This window comes from Nelusetta ayraudi, unplaced genomic scaffold (genome assembly GCF_046127955.1).
Source record: "Nelusetta ayraudi isolate G7.1 ecotype Tasmania unplaced genomic scaffold, CSIRO-AGI_Nayr_v1 ptg000004l, whole genome shotgun sequence".
Classification (NCBI taxonomy): Eukaryota; Metazoa; Chordata; class Actinopteri; order Tetraodontiformes; family Monacanthidae; genus Nelusetta; species Nelusetta ayraudi.
Window position 1 is genome coordinate 2,176,952 of NW_027466054.1, and position 16,793 is coordinate 2,193,744.

Consider the following 16,793-nt stretch of genomic DNA (forward strand, 5'->3'; position numbering starts at 1 on the left):
TGTGCCATCTATAGTTATTCAAGTACACACTAAATTTCATACAAGCACACACAGTCTTGTTTCTGGCCTACAAAATGTTTGAAGATGACAAGCAACAATCCTAAAAGCTGAATAAGCAGAACACTCAGAAAAAGACCAAGCTTGCCCATTCAAATCTAAATAAATCAAATAAGGATTCTTTCCACCAATGTCCTAAGAGGGCTGCATTCTTACACATGCTGGCATCCTGTACTTGGGATAACTGTTCTGCAGAGGGCACTGTTAAGGCATAATTGAAATGCAAATTTCACCTAGATTATAAAACTGGTGATTTTGTGGTATGATGTGATCTGTTGCACAACACACAACAACACAGGCAGGGAGAAGAATGAAAAAGACCACATTATTATCAATGTGATTTGTGATCCGATAGATATATAGATAGATAGATAGATATATAGATATATGGAAAAATAGATACATAAATTTCCCTCCTATCTTGTCTCACTCACCTCGACTCTCAACTCTGACCTGCAGTTACGCTCAGAAATGTAGGCAGTGAAAGGGGAAACGGGGGAGAGCACGGATGCAAGCGTCATCTGGTTGAGTCACTCAGCGTTTCCGTCAGCTGGTGGGCTGCGTTGTCTAGTCCAGCGAGGGTTTGCCATAGAGTCTGTCGTGGGTGTGAAGAAGGAAGTTGGAGGTGCAACAGCAGACAGCGGATCCAAGTAGGATGAGCTACAGCAACAGGTGTCGGTGGGGGGTAGATGCTGTGGGCGGCGGCTCAAAGAAGCAGTAGGGGGACGGCTGGAGGTGGACCGTCATGGGTCAGAAACCTATTTTGAAATGATTCAGCTCATTAGCTGCCTGAAATGTCTTCCTCAGCTGCAGGCCTGCGTCTCCACTGGAAACCAACGCTTCCTCTCATCCCACGCCGTACACACACACCCAGACCTTTCTTCTCCTGGGTTGATCCTCTACTTTCTCCTGATTGGAGCTTTACAGCTGCAGCTTTATATGCAGCCTCTGCTGTTTTTAATGATTTTTTCTGGGCGAAACAGACTGAGGTGAGTGAGAGAGGGAGAGAGAGAGACAGTAGAAAAGAAGCTGCTGTTGGATGTCAGAAGGAAAAAAGAAAGCCGGCCGTGTTAGCGCTGTATTTTGATGACTTTTGGCTGGCTTTGTTTTCAGCGAGGGACGCGCAGACACACAGGGAATGTATTTGCTCTGTTCTCCTTCTCTGCACACAGCGCAAAACATGATGAAACAAGCTGAGTTTGTTTGCTCATATTCAGGTCTGAGTCGTTGTTTACTCTTCTCGTGCGGTCACACTGATGACGCTCAACTCAGGATAATGGTCTCAGGTACCGTGGTGACGGGGGGTCAGACTGAGGATGTATTAAAGGAACTGGACGCCGGACTGGCAATATGCAGTGATCCTTTTCCAGTGGCCACTCGAAGTACTGCAGCCAAAACCCCATCTGGCCCAAAAAGCATTTTTCCCCATCAAGCTCAATACAAAAAGAAACACTTGTAAAAAGGCTGACAGAACGACTGCGCCCTGAAACGCGGATCATAACAAATATTTCTATTGCAGATTTTTATCTGACCTTATTAGACCTTTTTATCTTTCAAAAAAATTATAAAGAGCAGAAAATTGCAAGAAAAGACTTTGGTTCTGGCGTGTCATCACAGCGTTGTATTGCTGTGTCTCGGCTTGTACTGATTGGCTGATGCGTCTTGACGTATCACGGGAGTTACAGCATCATGGTGTAAAGTGCGCTTGCTCTGTGGACCCTATAATGTGAAAGAAAAAAACGTTTTTGCCGTATGTGCTGGGTGAGCAACTACATTGACATGAAAGGGCTGCCATATTGGATCCCTGGGGTTTTGGCCACACTGATGACACTCAACTCAGGGTAATGGCCTCAGGTATCGCAGAGACAGAGGGTCAGAGCTGCGAGACCCCAGAATGCTAATGAGTCAGGTGATTTGCGTTCACTTGTCCCTTTGACTTATGCTCAGGTTTGTATTGTGTTACACGATATTCACAGAATTCCCTTTTAGCTTTACTTCACCATACACATGAGGCCGGCATGACAGCACAATGAAAAAAGGGAAGGTGTGGAAGATTTCCGCTGCCGTGAACACACCATCCAAGCCGTGATGCCAAACAAGGATTTAGGCTGGGAAGCAAAATTGCTTTCAGCAGATTTGTTGTGATTACTGCCAGAGAACCACGCAGGGCAGGCAGGATGTGCAACCCAAGTGGAGGCATGTGAAAAATTGAAAAAAGAGTTCAGAGTTCAGAGTATATGCAAAACACTCGAGTTTTACACGGATGCCAGGAAAAAGAGAGGAATGTTCAAAACAAACAATCCATTAATGACAAATGATGGCAAAAACAAACTGATTCAAACTCACGACTTCATGAAAATGTTACAGTTTGACCAGGTGCAACACAGAGCCACTCATCTTCAAAGAGAAAAAAATAGTAAAGGAATAACAAAATCCCAACGCAAGACGGTGGCTGAAATTATACATACAGTATGACAACTATTCTAAGGGTAGGAAAACCAAATTACTTTTATTGTACTGTGTGTATACACTTTTATTTGTGTATTTATCTTTTACCAAAATAAAAATGATAATTTAAGCCAAATTTGACACACAGGACCTTTCAAGCGCGATGATGTCTATGTCGCTCCAGACATCATTAACGGCAATAAATGGGAAGGTTTTTAAGCTGAAGGGAAATATGTGGCTGTTTAAACTCCAAACAGGGGAAGCTTTTTGCATCACCGTTGCCTTAGCCCCTCCCATTTCACTTATATCTTCACCCGCGCTGCTTTATCAGAAGGTTTGGAAAGGAAATTGTTGGAAAACATCAATATATACATCCTCAAATAGACCAACGATGAAGAAGGCGGACAAGGTATCCCGGTTTGTGCTCACAGTAATGTAGTTCACTGGCAAGCTTGGGAGAGGAGGGCACTTAAGTGAAAAGGGCTGCAATCTAAAATGTAACCACCTGATGTCGCTGATTCTCCTTAAAAATCTCCAAATTTTACACACTTTGCCTTCAAAAACTGAGGACGTGTGCTCGCGGCATTAGCAACTTGGGCGGCATGAAATCTGTCAAGGGGGGTTCGTGCAGATTCTCTGTGACTCAGTGCTGCATTCTATTCCCACCTGTCCCCGACATCAAAGCAACACACCCACGTAAAGAATTACGATCTGCAAAAAGGCAAGCAAATCAAACCACTCGTCTCTGCTTTTCCTTTTATTGCCTGTTGACAGATTACTTTTATAATATGTTAATGTATGAAGACAAGAGACTGTGTCTCGAGCGTCAAACACACCGGAGTGACTGCACCAGTGTTATCAGAGAGACATACTGAACACATTGCATTGAGACACACTGGCATTGAGCATTTTGCGGACAGGGCCTTTCATCTATACATTTTTGAATATGAAAAACAAATTCTTTTTCTATTGAAACGTGTGTATCAATGCTGCGGCTGCATCGGAACTAATTTCTTACATCATCTGCAATGACACCTGTGAGACGATGAGGAGTGCAGCAGGTTCAATTGTAGGCTAACATATGTTTCAAATCCAAACAAACATTTTTCAAAGCAATTACCTTAACTTTGCATTCAAACACAATCTGCTGAATCGTTTCTCAAACTTGAGCATTGTTTTTTTTGGCTTAAATAAGCTCATAACCAATCAAAGGGGCCCTCAGGACATTTTTTACACGTGAATACACGTGAATTACAGGAAGTATCAGAAAATACTTTGTACCTTTAATTCCACAGTGCTAATTACTTATAATTACTAATACCGCAGCAGCATTGTGTTTGTCAGAATGTTCATAAGGAAAAAAATTGAAATGAGCCAAAGGTTTGCTGACTGCCACAATGTGTATCTCCCCCACACACACACACACACGCACACACACGCTCACACACACACACACGCAACTTATCACTACCCATCATATGTTCTTAACAAAGGGGCACTATGCAGTTATGCAGCAGTCGCTGATTCCTCTGACGATCTGATAACTCTCTGCCAGCAGGACTTTGGAAGACGCAGATAATGAAGTATGATTGAAATGATCCCAGAGCTCAGCAGGCGATGGAGCAAAGTGCACAGTTATGTGTTGCCGCACATTGAAACAACAAAATGATCACACAGGCGGAGAGATTAAATTGAAGGGAAAAAAATGAGACCTCTGTTGGAAGAGTTCGCTTTCGCTCTGTTTGGACGGGGTGACATGTTTAAGGAAACAAACGAATCTTTGTGCTTTTAGTCAAATGATATGAATTTATAAAGTGAAGCAGAGAGACATTAAGAGTCACGCTTTGATCATAAGGCCCTTTTTAGTGTCACTCTCCCTGCTAGCTGAAACTCCTTACACTACAGGTGCACCTTGGCCTTGCCCTGCTGCCTTTAATGTGGCGGCATGAGAGAAGCTTCACACTGACAGCAGGAATGAAGCTTATTAATAATTTTGTGCACTTAAGTTGCTGCACCAGAGACCAAATGATGGTCAATGTCACCATGTCTCGCTAGAGTGGAAGATAATCACACATGTGGGCTGCTGACCTCACCTCTGCACATGCGCGCGCACACGCACGCACACACACACACACACACACACACACACACACACACACACGCACACACACACAAACACACACACCCTTCCAAAGGTTAATCTAACATAACATTTTTTTACGGCTTGGGGGTTGTTTCTTTTCCACCGCTAGACATATGATGTGTGTAGCCTTTGGTACTGCGGACAACATAACCTGGACTTGAAATCGGGCATGTTTAGTTTGAATATCCTCATGCTACAGAATCATATACATATACATATTTTTTTTCAATCTTTATTGACAAGCTGGTATTAATACAATCATGTTTTCGACAAAAAGAAATATCTGAAACAAGGTGATTCTCAGGGGACATGATAATAGAAAAATTATAACACAAAAAAGAAAAAAAATAGAGCAATAATACATTGATCACGCAGCGAATACAGAGTCCACAGCAACTCAATTGATGGATTATAACAAAAATCATAAAGTCATGAGAGATATATTAAGATTAGACATTCATTGGGCTGTCATAATACTGGAGGAAAACATTTTTTTTTTCCATTATGAGTGTGATATAAACAAACACAAGGTCATCCTTAAGGGTCCAGTGTGTGTAAAATGTTTAAGGAAACCCGCCAAACAGCATGTTTCAAATTCAGGGCCTCCTTAAGAAAAATGGTGGTACAAGATGGCAGCTAACTAGGAACGGAATGCAGCTTTGTTCCAAGTGACAACACCAGCAACTTTTGAAAATGTAAACCTGTGTTCTAGATGAGCTTTTCCAAGGAAGGTGGAATCCATCGTTCACTACTGTTGAGTCAGGAATAAATAAAGTAATGTTTATTGGGAACTCCTTAGCAATAAACATTGCTAAACGTTGCTTAGTAAAATTCTCTCTCTCTGATGCAACTAATTATTTTTTGCCTGCATAAATACTTTCAATCATACAACAGACTTTAGGTCGCCTCTATATCTGCATCTGTATCAGAAGAGACGTTTTTATCACGACGCAACCTAAGACATTCTACCCTCTATCACCCTTCAACACAGTTAATCAATAACTCTAAACAGTGTCAATAAAATCTGAACTTTCTGAGCTCTGCAAAAAGGAATGTGCAGCATGATTATTCAAAGTGATTATGTAAAAGTGTCATAAAGTCGTATCAGTTGAATCACTAACGCATTGGAGTTAAATTGACACGTGACTTTGCAGCCTACTGTTTTCACTGTCAGTATAATTACATAAGAAGTCAACACGGGTCGATAAGGTTTTTTATAATCATCTTTTTTTTCATTCCTCTGGTGAAGAGGTGTCATGATTTGTTTTGCCTTTACATACATATACTGGTTTCTGGGCTCTCCAGCAAGCAAAAGAGGCAAATTGTTTATCCACTCCTAAGTACCTTCCTCTCCCTGCGCCTCCTGGTTGAAGCAGCAGACCGCAAGGTTTCCAGTCTGCCACCAATCCTATTCCCTGCTCCCAATCCTCCCTACCCCTCTTGCAGCCCCAATCCCTGACCCTTTTTTCTCTTTATATTCACTCTCTCCTCTTTGACACTGCTACGTACAATTCCTTTGATTTTTCTGCTATGTTTTTCTTTACGCTCTCCATTTTTCCTTCCAATTTCTCCACTTCCCTCTTGTTTTTGTCTCCTCAGTCACTGTCTTCGCTGTGGCTGCTGTCCAGGTCATTCTCCCAGCGTTCCACCGTTGTGGTTGACTTTCTAGTGGACCTTGTCTGCTTAAAGACGTGGTTGGGGTGGAAAAAGAGAAAAAGCGTATGCAAGGAGTTAGAGGTGAACTGAAAGTTCTTACAAGAAAATTACAGACAGGAAACATCAGCTGATGTGAACCAGGCACTAAGGAGCCACTCGATGAAAAGGTTTGCATCTCTGGTATGTGTCTGCGAGGCAGAGCCATGTTCAGTACAACTAAGTCAATAAATGAGGCTAATTTGCTCTCAAATCCTCCATTTATTCCTGTTTGGTAATCAGGAATCATGTCAGAGAAGACAACGGATTAGCGGCCAATGGAAGGGGCGAGAACTGCGTGAGGCAGAGAGGAGTAAGGTAGATCAGAACGCTCCTAATTCTCACATCAAACTGAGCCGTTGCTGCTAAGACCCGGCGTATTAGTGCCAATGATGAATGAACTAAAAGCTGAAGCCACAGAGCAGCGCTTCGCTCTAATCACAGATCAATTTCAAAGAGATGCCAGACCCACGAGGCAGGTAACGGAAATCAGCGGAATTTTCCAACTGACTTTCTTCTTGTTCTGCTATTGGCTTCACACGCAGGCACTCCCGCCCACACGGCCAAAACTCAGGGTCTGTCCCTCTCTATGTCTCAGGGCTGTTCGTCTTCTGCCCTTATCTGCAAAGATAAGCTCCTTACTGTGTGTTCAGTGCCTTATCTGATGTTAGTGCCCCACATTTGGTGTGAAAGAGAGAGAGACGCTGACATGGTCCCTGGATATCCAGCAAAGCATAAACATGCGTTCATGTTCACGCTGCCTTGCTAGACACTCGGCACAGCCGCCACCCCCAAAGCAACATTGTAGTTTGTGTCTGGATCTTTAGTCTCATTTAGGTGCAGTTGTTATTCATGAGAAACTTGACAATAGCTGAGCTTGATGTATTCTTAGCTGTATTCAGCTGACCATGCAGGTCCATGTTTATACTGATTGTGTGAAATGCAAAATGAACGCTACAGATATTCTCCCGTCATGAAGGTCCATGTAAAGTCCTAACGCTACAGGAGACATTATTGACTTACTTCTGGCTGGTTAGCCTTCTCTACATCCACCTGTGTTGGAGGCCACACGAACTTGCCAACTGAGTGGCGAGCTGCAGGAGAGTATAAAGAACAATAGATGAGCGCAGGCTGAGCAATGAGTCGGAAATGCTTTGTGCTGCAACTGAGCCTCCTCATATCATATCATTAAAAAAGCAAGAACAACAAAAAACAAGAGCTGAGAGGAAGGACTGTAGAAGGAACTAAGAGAGAGAAACATAGTGGATTAAAATACATGAAGGATGCAGAGAGGAGGAGTCATTAAAAAGGTTATGTAAAGGTTATAAAACTGTAAGAAAAAAAAAAAAGAAAAAACGGGACAGCACATTTCCCAGCTGTGAGTAACGGCTGTTCAGATCCCAGTGACACACCCTGGTCACTTTGACCTGCAGTTTTTAGCTTGCCGTGTGTCTACAGTGAAGTTGTCACGCTTTGAGCCGCAAACCACTCCATGTCCATCAGTTACTGGACATGAATCAAACAAATACTCCTGTATCAGCATCCAGCAGGCTGTATTTTACATTGTCACTTTGTCACTCTGCAGGTTTACTGTCAATCCTGTGAGGATCTTAGAAAAGGTTGCCTCCTCTCACATTATTTTTTTCATCCACAAACATTTACTGCTGACTCAAAGTTGTTGAGGTCGGGGTAATTTTTTCCACCTTTTTACCCTGCTGGATGCCTTTGGATATTGTACAGTTCTGAACATGTAATATGATGTCAGTTGTCTTTTTTTTAATGACAGACTACAGCTGGACAAGCTTTTTCACTGACCATGAAACTAATAAATTAATGTCCTCGGTTAAAAACTTCACTGGCATTTGACTGGTAAAAAAAATCCATGCATACACACAGCCCAGCAAGCACACGACCCACTGCCACCCAGTTTGCACACATGTGGAGGTCAATTCAATGTCTTGCATCACTCACCTGCTGGGGGTCCGGTGATTCTCCTCGGGCTCAGGGCGGATCCAGCCCGATCACTCGATGAGTCGCTGTCGGAAGAGGATGATGAAGATGAAGATGAAGATGAAGAGAGCTCTGGCCTTGCTTCCTCTTTGGCGGCCGACGTCACTCGCACCCCTCCTTCTGAACAGGCCCTGAGTGCACCCTCCTTGCCCGAGTACAAGCTGATCCTCTGCTTGCGCAGCTCCCTCTCCCTCTCCTGAGCCTCACGGATGTCCTGCTCCACTTTGACTACAGTGGCAGTGGAGCGCAGCTTGAAGAAGGGGTTCTCCTTGGCTGACACTTCAGACTCTTTGACCTCCTTCCTATGCTTACTGGCTCGGACCCTACGACGTCTGACTTTCTTGGAGGATTTCTCAGGTCTTCCAGAGTCCACCACAGTGATGGACTGGGTCTTTGTCTTGGTGTGGTAGGACTTCCGTGCCGGGACTCTTTGCTGGCTCTCGTGGACGATGACCTGGGTGTCGACTGTGTCCAAGGAGCCCGATCCCAGAGATATCAGATCGGTCGAATAATCTCCTCTTGGCGAGCTTTGGCTTTGCCAATGGCTCTTCGTGACATACGAAGCGCTTGGTTCTGACGCATGCAACGACATACCGCTCAGGTTGTCAAAGGTGGAGACGTTGTAGGTGGCAGAAGCCCTTTTTTTATATTCTCTGGGTGTCTGGAAGGCTTCAAAAAGCTGTTTCCTCTCTTTGAGCTGATTCGCTGAACCTTTTTCGTAGAAGCCTAGGACTTTCCCACTGTCCACCAGGTCTTTTTCCCTCTTGACCTCCCCGTGGATCTCTTGAAACATCTTGTTGCCCACAAACTGCCTGTCTTTGCCCTGACTCTTGTCCGCGTAAGTCGCCGCCGACTGGAGGAGGACGGCATTCCTCAGCGGAATATCCACATACTCGGGCGGGGTGACATTTGGGAGCCCCCTTGACCTTCTCAAGCTGTGTTCGCGCTCTACAGACCGTCGGATCTCCCTCTCAATTGGAGTCTCCTTGGGTGCAGCGACGACCGTGGTCTTGCTTTCTACAGAGCTGCTTTGGGAAGAGTCTGCGGAGACTCCGCTGTCGCTCAGGCTGCTGTCAGATGAGTCGCTCTCCATCCTCCTTTTTTTCTTTGACAGCACAGATTTGTGTTTGTCCCTCTCAAGCTTCGGCTTTTCGATCAGAAGTTTTAGGTCTCCTCCGCTGTGCTGTCGTAAAGTCACCTTGTTCTCTCCAGGTGCGGTCCTGCTCTGCTTTTCCTCCTCACCTGTTTGCTTGCTTTCTACCTCTGTCCTTTTCCCCGCCCTGCTGTGGCTTTCTTCAAAGGCCGCACCACAACTAGAGTCATAAAACGTCGCTCCACCCCAATTGAACGGCTCCATGGCAACGGTAGACAAAGGTTGACAGTCTTGGTCATGCACCTGTTGTGCCGCTTCCTGGTCCTCCCCCCTCGGGACAAGCTCACTTTGGCTTCGTCTCAACAGCTCATTCTGCTGTTTGTTCAAGGGTACTTCAGGCAGCGTTGACGTCGTCTTAGAGAGGACAGAGACATTGGTGAGAAAGGGCAGCTGAACGTGCTCTTTTAGGACAGTCCGTGTAGAAAACTGCTGGAGACAAGGCATAATTCCTCTGCTCACTTCCTCTTCCACCTCACTTTCATCAGCAAACGGGGGAGAGCATGCAGCACACACATTTAAGCTGTTGAATTTATGAGTTGAATTTATTCCAACAGATGCAGCTCTTGATTTATTAATCTCTTCCTCAAGGATTGAGATGGAGCTCAGCTCTATGATGTTTTCATCAGCAGCCATATCCTCACCTGCCATATCTTCTGGTGGGTCTACATCTTGCTCAAGTCTCTCCTCTTGTTGCTCAGTGTTTTGTGAATCTGAAAAAGTGACATTTCCATTTTCTGCACGGTCAGAGATAATCTCATCGTTACTGATCCACTCTGTTCCTTCCCCCTGCAGGCTGGAAAAGCCCTCAAAGCATTCCTCCCTCACTAAATCACTGGGAAGTACAGGAGGCAGGGAAGCATCTTCTTGCATATCATTGAATTCATCCCATGTCTTTAATTCTCCTGATAGTTTGGCAACTTGCTCCAATTCTGTCACCTTCTCTTGAATTCTTGTTGATTCTTGATTTTCCAGTTTCGTTGCATCAGCTGTTTCACTTCTTGAGAGGACTTTGTTCTCAGGCAGCATTTCATCTTCAATAGCAGGCTCGGGGACGTCTACGTCCTCTTCAGGCTCCGCCCTGGGAGCCTGTTTGTGCAGCAGAGGGCAACTGTGGCTCATTATTGCATCCACTTCAGCTTTTCCCCTAAATTTAGTGGTGAGACTTTAGGCCGAGGGGCCGCGAAACTCCATGCCATATTGACATACTGTGGTGATTTAAAGCCCGCTTCCAGTCATTAAGCCTGTGTGAGTAAAAGTGGAGAACAAAGAAAAAAAGAGTTTGTAAAAACATGCAAAGAAATTTACTCTAATAAAAAGATTAAACCACCATATTGTGAGAACTCGTGTAGGACCGTTTCTTATCTTATTCAGTCTGTTGAGATACACCAAGATGTATATGACCTCACATTTTGATATAAAGGTAATGACAAATGCAGACTCGTCTTTCATCATCTTCAGACAGAGGCCATTTTCAGTTTGTACTGTTTAGCACAATAGCTTTTGACATTTCATACCTTTTATCGACTACTTTAGTGTTGTGGGGAGAATTGTGTATTGTTGCTGAGAGTGGGCAAGAATTTAAAGTTCACTTCTGTCTCCACTTAATTAATGAACAAAATCGAGGTGCTCTTTTCATTGGATAGTTTGGCAGCAAGAGTCTGAGCGTCTCTGCTCCACTGTGCATTCTGCACTTTTTTGCTGAGCAGACTTTTCTTTAATCAGCTTAAAGGCTAGGGAACGCTCCCTCCCTCTCCTCTCTCTCTTTCGCTCTCTCTCTCTCACATAGACACACATGCGCGTGCGCGCGCACACACACAAATACTACTACTTGTTAACCTCTACTTGTTAGGACCCTCAGGTTGATCTGAAGCTAACGCTAACCTTTCAAGGAATCTGACTCTGCTTTACTTCTCCTGCTTGTTCAAGTTGTGATTAAATAAATGGCTCCTATAGGTTCACTGACCCCTCTCCCAGGTCAGTGACTGCACCCCCTGCCAGGTGTTTCACTGGCCTCTTGCTTTTCCCCTAATCCAGACTTTGGAAGAAACCACCAATTTTTTATTTTTTTTCAAAAACTGAGGATGGCTGGAAATGATGAGGCTAGTTATCCTGTCAGGTGATCCTTGAGTGCAATACAGATCTGAAAATTGGCATAGTATTTGGCCTTTAACGTTCTGTATTACCTTTTCATAACTGTCACTCATTTTTTTTTTTCACATTCAAATATAATGTTACACACACAAGATATGTGACTGTTGCCAAACCAACATGACAGCACTCAAACACAGGAACGGTTAAGGCTAATGACGATGAATGCACCGCGGGTTGACAATCTGATTACCTTGGATGGAAGGGGCACATTTAAAAGACAGATAGCTACTCTAATCCCTCCTTCATGCAGAGATAATAGGGACTGACAGCACGACATGGCAGAACAAATAGGGAACCCAGCAACCATAATACTGACAGAGTTTGAAGGCACTGTGAAGGAAAAACACGGCCTACCAGGGAGTCGTATTAGTATTATAAGATCATAAGAAAGGAGGTCAGAGTCAAGACAATTTTTGTGATAAATTTTTAATAAAGCTTGTTTGTTTTTGCTATTTTTGTGTTGCAGTCAAACATAAAAATATTGCAATCCTCACATTTTTAATACATATACTTAAGATCACACGGCTTGTTTGCTCTCCTTAGTGCCATGTGATGATAAAACAGCTCATACAACTGACTTTCATTCCCCATAATGAAATATACACTAGCTGTGGGAGCGTTAATGAGATAGCTGGCACGGTAATCTCTGTCTTAATGAATCAAAACTTCGACTGATACTTTGGAATTATGCATGCGGTACCTTTAGAGATTTCAGCCACAGAATCAAAACAGCTAAGACTCAAAATTCACTTACACATTCAGGAATAAATAGTAAATGAATCTACTATTAATCTTTTTTATATAAAGAGTCATATTTTAAAAAAATAAGTATTGCATTACATCAGTGTCACACCATCTCACTTAACCTTTTTAGGACTAAAACAATATTGAGGACTACAGCTGGAATTTGTACGTCATTATCTCATTGGTAATTAAAGTTGCTTTAAGTGATTTTTGCCAGCACTTGGGAGCTCAGCTGATCCCCACCTCCTCATCCTTCTCTCATTTCCGTCGCCCTGCCCCCTCCCTGGTCTCATATGCTAACACCAACTGAGCCAGCATGTAATGATGTAAGCATATGATGCTGCAGGCATATGAATTTTGAATTGAACGGCCTGGAAATGGAAACATCACCTAAAATGTGTTTCTAAAATTGTTTCCTCCTCCAGAAGAAGTCCTCTGCCTCAACATTTCATCCCATCTTATGCCTTGGCTCGTTTCCCAAAAAGGGGCGGTGGTGTCTCGCTATTTAAAAGGGTGGTGGGACAACTGTTCTGATGGGTGGGGTTGTGGAGGTGGACATTCACACACACTTAAATGGTTGAAGCAGCTATGTGTACAACAGGGTACATCAGTGATGTGACGCTCTACCTCAGATTGAAAACACCACTAGAACCAATTCTTTTTTATTTCCTTATGTCTGAAAATGATGAAAGTAGCTTATGGCCTCTTTATGTATTTCCATTTAGTCCATGCTTGTATTTCTCTGGACTGCAGAGACATGGACAGGAAGGCCCTTGTCAGGATGCTGTGCTCTCTTTTAAAGTCTGTTTTGTGGAAAAGAAACTGTGCCAATAAAACTTGCACAGGAGGCTGACAAACCAGACCTTGGAAAGCAAAGTTCCCATTAACTTACCTTAGTCGTAGTGCCAATGCCGCACCTGCAATGTCTCGCCAGATTGTCTTTTGGACAGAAAATGGACTCTTTGAAGTCACCAAGGATGGAATGGTTTTTGGAAGTAATAACCGAGGACAGAACAACTCATCTCACTGCTGTCAGGGTGCTCACCTACGCCCCCTAACTCCTGTGAGGCTCCTTAGTGTAACAACTGGTGCTAAATCGGAGCATTGGCGCAAGTCTTTCATCAATGGTTAATAATTTACTGCTGCAATTGTTAGTGGCTGTGTTGTGTACTGTGGTATGCGTTTCTTCACAGCAGTCTAACAGCGCTCAAACCATGATGAAAACAAATGGTGCTAATTCAGTTAATACGATAAACCTGCAAGGCCACAATGCTGAAACAATGCCCCTTTCATATTGTGGCCCTTTAATTGAAGCGATTTTTCAGAGACTGCTCCTAACGAGCCGTCTATGCCATGTACTTGCACATTCGCTTGTGCAATCCAACAACATTGCTTTCTTGCAGACAAAATGCTGCTCGTCCCTTTTTATGATACAAAATACAAAAGCAGAGGTCCTAAAGTTCTCTTTTTAATCTTGCACTGGGTTGGTAATACAGCAGGTGATTGCAGATTTAAACTATTTTACATAACAAAGCAGTTGTTTTGCTCATTATTAAGAACGAGGGCTGCCTTTATCAAAGGAACAGGAAATTCATGGTCATCATTAAAAAAAAACAACCAAAAAAACAGAAAGTATCCACGATGGGGCCTTTAAAGTGTGTCTGATTATTTGAAGCTGTTCATCAAACATGCAAAGAAATTTAAATACACACTTCCGAATTAATGACCGCTAAGAGAATTCTCTGCACATTTTGCATTTACTGACTTTGAAATACTTACAGGTTGTATAGGCATAAGCGTTTTTTTCCCCTCTCGTTTAATTACAACGATCACTTACTTGACTGAGACACAATGGGTGTCTCAGTCAGCAACAAGTCAAGAATGCAATAAAGAGTTGCACGCACCTGTGAGCTAAACGCCTCAACGATGTCCTCCTGACCTCCACATGAAAGACAGACTGCTGTTTCTTGACGCAGGGGGAAAGTGTTGTCTCTGGGCTCTTGACAGCCTTGCTGCCTGTTTCTCCTCCCATGTGGCCACAAAGTACTCGCACGACACCATTTGCTCAACGCCCACATCTGCGTAGCATGCTCACCGATAAATAACACAGAGCAATGTGCCTATGTGCATGCACGTAGACGCGCGCTCGAGGCTTACCCCACGGTGGTGGATTTGAAATGTATAGCGCTAATCCAATTAGCTAGCACACACACGTTAACTATTAAACTGTGCCAGTGGATGAAGAATGTACTGGAGGGATGGAGGCGAATTACAGAGAAACAGGCTCTGATTTAGTCATCACAAATCTCTGGTGAAACAAAGGCTGTGAGGACATTAAGGCCTTTTATTTTTTACTCTAAATAACATTTGATTGGAGAGGGTTCTGATTTATGTGGACATAAAATATGCACTGAATATATTTTGAAAAACAAACATAAACACAGCAAAAAACCCAAACCAAACCAAACCAAAACAAAACAAAACAAAACAAAACAAAAAAACTAAATAAATTCCAGCATACCTTGCTCTATATTTCAGAATGTATGGCTCGTGTAAAACATTTCGATTTATGACATAAAATAATTTCCTTCATTTTATTTCCTTTTCAGAAATCAGAACGTTTGAGGATATTCAGTATTCCACATAAATACATACAGACAGTCTTCAATCTATCAAGAGAGTTGTATTACTGTGATGCAGTCAAAAAAAGCACTTAAACGTTATACTTTTCACCAAGTCCAACATTTTTCATAGTTTTTCTGGCATCTCTTCAAACTGAGCTGCTGGTGCTGTTGGTATATTTCTGCTGATGGTGTTCTGGACAGAGCTCCTCGGAAGGATCCATCACAACTGGTGGAGGCAGCTGCAGACAGTTCACCTGAGCCTTGAACTCTTCCATCTCCTCTCGCTCCAGCCTCCTCCTACGACTCAGAAGGTACAGGTCCACTGTCTGCCTCCTGGTTGACTTCACAACCCACCGCATCACAGCACAGTCCGGACAGGATGTGTAGAGGAAGGAGCCGTTGAACTGAAAGCGGTTATTCCCTTCGAGGGTGAAGGTGCTGCCTTGGAATGAGATGTTATAGGACCTTAGTTGGCACTGCTCAGCGATGCGATTGACTTGGGTGTAGGAGAGGTTTGTTTCACTGGAGTTGGAGAAATAAGCAGCGATGCTGCCTCTTTGCTTCAAGGCTTCCATGATTAGCGTGTTGTTGATGCTACCTGCGACGAAGGCCAATCCACCCTCCAAATGATGCAGGTCCACTTGATCTAGTGGTCGGACGAGTTTTTCACAGACTGGAGGAGCTGATTGGCTCACGCCCACAAAGCAGAGCAGAATGGTGGCATAGGCAGCAAACATCAGACTGGAGGAAATCATCATTCAATGTTTAACTCCGACCTTCCAAGCTAACTAGTAGCCAAGTGTGAAGGTGGTTTAGGCGGCCTGTCCAGTTTTATGGCAACAGGAAGGTTCAGAGTCCAATGGGACGTATGAGAAGTTACGCAATAAAGGAAATTCAGATCAACACTGGATTGACACATTAAACATGTTGATCTTTACGGTGGAATTGTGACAGATTTAATCAAGCTGAATGTTTTTTTCTTGTTAATGGTCACCCCCTTATTTCACAACAGGAAAAAACCCCGAGGCTCAGAGTCCACTTGGATGTGTAAATTTTGTAAAAATAAATAAACAACTCCCACACTGTCAACAAAAATGAAGCACATTGACGAAACATCGTCATTCACCCGCAATTGCACTTCAAAAAAAGGTAGGAAGGAAAGTTTCGACCGTATCTAAAGCCTTGAAGTGCACCGTCTGTCCTAGTTTAATAATAATTCTAGTAGAAAATCTGGTCCAAATTATTTTGATAGTCTGAATAGCTAGGTTTTCAGTATTGTGCTGTTTTAGAATTGTCATGGCCCAGGGCAGCTGGACACAGAAAATAAAAACACCCTAATGGCAATGATCACAAATTCACACACACACACTTTTTATGACTTTAAATAATACATTGAACATAGTTCCAATTAATTTGTTGACACACCAACAAAATGAATATGAGCCAATTATGTTTTAGTCATATATTTGTTTTATTTATATTCTATTATTTCTATCATATTATTTTATTTCAGCATCATAAAGGTACCGACACAGAATTTATAGAACAGTGCTGATTTAACAATCTCCATTTTCCAGGTGCTACGCTTTATGTCTGTTGACACATCATCATTTTTCGAAATCATGTTTCGGATCATCTTATACATTGTCCTCAGTAACTAGAAGCCATTGCAAAATAGTTGAATAACATGAACAACATTTGCATCTTTCCTGGCAATTAATGTTCAAGTCATCCTTTGCTATGGCTCGATTCTTCCGTCCGTGGCTCAATT

At 43.1% G+C, this 16,793-nt stretch overlaps 2 protein-coding genes and 1 long non-coding RNA gene across 3 annotated transcripts; all 3 read right to left on the bottom strand.

Moving 5' to 3' along the window:
* Positions 1–4,864: 4,864 nt before the first annotated feature.
* On the bottom strand, positions 4,865–6,357 carry LOC142899654 (uncharacterized). Its single transcript, XR_012928795.1, has 2 exons — positions 5,526–6,357; positions 4,865–5,481 (listed from the first exon to the last, which is right to left on the bottom strand). It is a non-coding gene; the product is annotated as an uncharacterized LOC142899654 (long non-coding RNA).
* A 979-nt stretch (positions 6,358–7,336) lies between these two features.
* On the bottom strand, positions 7,337–9,722 carry misp3 (MISP family member 3). Its single transcript, XM_076043347.1, has 2 exons — positions 8,312–9,722; positions 7,337–7,434 (listed from the first exon to the last, which is right to left on the bottom strand). Exons 1-2 carry the CDS (start codon positions 9,705–9,707, stop codon positions 7,352–7,354), a joined length of 1,479 nt encoding a protein of 492 aa, XP_075899462.1. The 5' UTR covers positions 9,708–9,722; the 3' UTR covers positions 7,337–7,351.
* Positions 9,723–14,978: 5,256 nt separating this feature from the next.
* On the bottom strand, positions 14,979–15,838 carry LOC142899660 (uncharacterized). The gene has a single exon (XM_076043368.1). It carries the CDS (start codon positions 15,778–15,780, stop codon positions 15,169–15,171), a length of 612 nt encoding a protein of 203 aa, XP_075899483.1. The 5' UTR covers positions 15,781–15,838; the 3' UTR covers positions 14,979–15,168.
* Positions 15,839–16,793: the final 955 nt, after the last annotated feature.